Raw genomic sequence first — 2524 nt, forward strand, 5'->3', positions numbered from 1 at the left:
CCATGGGGGGCGGCGGCATGGGGCTGCGAGGCGTAAGGGTGCTGTGCGGTGGGGTACGGCGCGGCCCGGCGCTGCATGGCTCCGCGCGCCGTAGCGCTGCTTGGTGCTCCGTGGCACCGCGCGCCATGGCGCAGCCCGCCCGTGCCCCGCGCCCACCCGTGCCGCCCCCCAGGCCCGACCTGGAGCTGCAGTTCAAGTGCTACCACCACGAGGACCGGCAGATGAACACCAACTGGCCGGCCTCCGTGCAGGTCAGCGTCAACGCCACGCCGCTCACCATCGAGCGCGGCGACAACAAGACGTCGCACAAGCCGCTCTACCTGAAGCACGTCTGCCAGCCCGGCCGCAACACCATCCAGATCACCGTCACCGCCTGCTGCTGCGTGAGTGGGGGCGGCCGGGGCGGGCGGGGGCGCGGGGCCGCCCCTCACGCCGCTCCCCCCGCTGTCGCCCCCCCCCGCAGTCGCACCTCTTCGTGCTGCAGCTGGTGCACCGGCCCTCGGTGCGCTCGGTGCTGCAGGGCCTGATCAAGAAGCGCCTGCTGCCCGCCGAGCACTGCATCACCAAAAGTGAGTGCCGGGGAAGGCGGGGGGGGCGCCCCCCTCCCCACCGCCGCCGCCACCAACCCCCCCCCCTCCCCGGCCTCAGTCAAGCGCAACTTCAGCAGCGGGACCATCCCGGGCACGCCGGGACCCAACGGCGAGGACGGCGTGGAGCAGACAGCCATCAAGGTGTCCCTCAAGTGCCCCATCACCTTCCGACGCATCCAGCTCCCCGCCAGGGGCCACGACTGCCGGCACATACAGGTGGGCGCCGCGGGGACCCCCGTGTCCCCCCCCGTGTCCCCCCCGTGTCCCCTCTCCCCGGAGCTCAGCCCCGTCTCTCCCCCGCAGTGCTTCGACCTGGAGTCCTACCTGCAGCTCAACTGCGAGCGGGGCACCTGGCGCTGCCCTGTCTGCAAGTGAGTGAGGCCCGCGGGGTCCCTCGTGTCCCCTCGGGGACGTGCCTCGGTGTCCCCAAAGAGCTGTCCCTCGGGGTCCCCATGGGGCAGAGCACTGCTGTTCCCAGGGACCCCACGGAGCCATCCCTTGGTGTCCCCATGGGGTTGTGATGGTGGTGTCCCCGTGCAGCCGTGCCTCAGTGTCCCCATGAGGATGTGCCCCATGCTCCTTGGTGATGGTCGTGTCCCCGTGGAGCCATCCCTCGGTGTCCCTTGATGTCCCCACCAGGCCATCCCTGGCTGTATCAGTGTCCCCTCGGGGCCGTGCCTTGGTGGTGCTGGGTGTCCTCGGTGTCCCCATGCAGCCATCCCTCGGTGTCCCTCAGAGCGTTCCCTCGGGGCCATCCCCTGGTGTCCTCTTGGAGCTGTCCCTTGGTGTCCCTATGGGGACATCTCTTGGTGTCCCCACGGAGCCGTGCTTTGGGGTTCCTCGGTGTCCCCATGGGGCTGTACCGTGGGTGTCCCCACGGGGACGTCCCTCGATGTCCCAGCAGAGCCAGGCCTCGGTGTCTCACGGCCCCTCCCTCGGTGTTCTGGCCGTCCCCACGCAGCCGTCCCTCGGTGTCCCCACGGCTTTGTCCCTTGCCGTCCCTCGGTGTCCCCACGGGGCTGTCCCTCAGGGGCCGTCCCTGGGGCCCCGTCCTCACCGCCCTGGCGCTGCCCGCAGTAAGACGGCGCTGCTGGAGGGGCTGGAGGTGGACCAGTACATGCTGGGCATCCTGATCTACATCCAGAAGTACGTAGCGCCCCCAGCCCCCCGCCCCCCCCCCGGTGCCACCCCCCACGTCCCTGAGCCGCCGTCCCGCGCAGCTCGGACTACGAGGAGATCACCATCGACCCGACGTGCAGCTGGAAGCCCGTGCCCGTGAAGCCCGACGTGCACGTCAAGGAGGAGCCGGACGGGCCGGCGCTGAAGCGCTGCCGGACCATGAGCCCCACGCACATGGTGCTGCCCAGCATCATGGAGATGATCGCCGCCCTGGGGCCCGGCTCCGTGCCCTTCCCGGCCCTGCCGCCCTCCGCCGCGCCCGCCCCCGCCGACTACGGCGCCCAGGGTGAGCGGGGGGGCCGCGGGGAGCCCCCCACCCCAGCGCGCGGCCGCCGCCGACCGCCGGCCCCGTTTCCCCCCGGCAGGTTCCGGCTTCGCCGGGCCCGGCGGCTTCCCGGAGCCGTTCCCCCCGGCCGCCCCCGGCACGCCGACGCTGAGCGAGTTCGCGGCGGGGCCCCCCCCCGGCTCCTACCCGCCCGACCTCCCCGGCGGCCTCCTGCCCCCCGAGAAGCCCCCCGCGCCCCCTCTCTCCGGACAGGTCAGCGGGGCCGGGGGGCGAGGGGGAGGGGAGGAGGAGGGCGATGGAGGTGGCACGGGGCAGGGTGGGGATGGGAGGAGGGGGAGGATGAAGGTGAGGAGGATGAGGATGAGGATGGTGAGGATGAAGGTGAGGGTGAGGATGAGGATGGTGAAGGGGGTGAGGGTAACGATGGTGACAGGGAGGATGAGGAGCATGAGGAGGATGAAGATGGATG

General features: G+C 71.9%; 1 protein-coding gene across 1 annotated transcript in view; it reads left to right on the forward strand.

Moving 5' to 3' along the window:
- Positions 1 to 78: 78 nt before the first annotated feature.
- LOC118158222 (zinc finger MIZ domain-containing protein 2-like) overlaps positions 79 to 2524 on the forward strand; it is a gene marked incomplete at its 3' end in the record, with an annotated part of 3555 nt that continues 1109 nt past the window's right edge. Inside the window, exons 1-7 of the mRNA XM_035312849.1 lie at positions 79 to 383; positions 464 to 569; positions 649 to 806; positions 894 to 961; positions 1668 to 1736; positions 1811 to 2055; positions 2135 to 2307. Of these exons, the coding sequence (XP_035168740.1) occupies positions 126 to 383; positions 464 to 569; positions 649 to 806; positions 894 to 961; positions 1668 to 1736; positions 1811 to 2055; positions 2135 to 2307 (1077 nt within the window). The remainder of the gene's footprint in view (positions 384 to 463; positions 570 to 648; positions 807 to 893; positions 962 to 1667; positions 1737 to 1810; positions 2056 to 2134; positions 2308 to 2524) is intronic.

Source organism: Oxyura jamaicensis (assembly GCF_011077185.1).
Source record: "Oxyura jamaicensis isolate SHBP4307 breed ruddy duck chromosome 22 unlocalized genomic scaffold, BPBGC_Ojam_1.0 oxy22_random_OJ71585, whole genome shotgun sequence".
Classification (NCBI taxonomy): Eukaryota; Metazoa; Chordata; class Aves; order Anseriformes; family Anatidae; genus Oxyura; species Oxyura jamaicensis.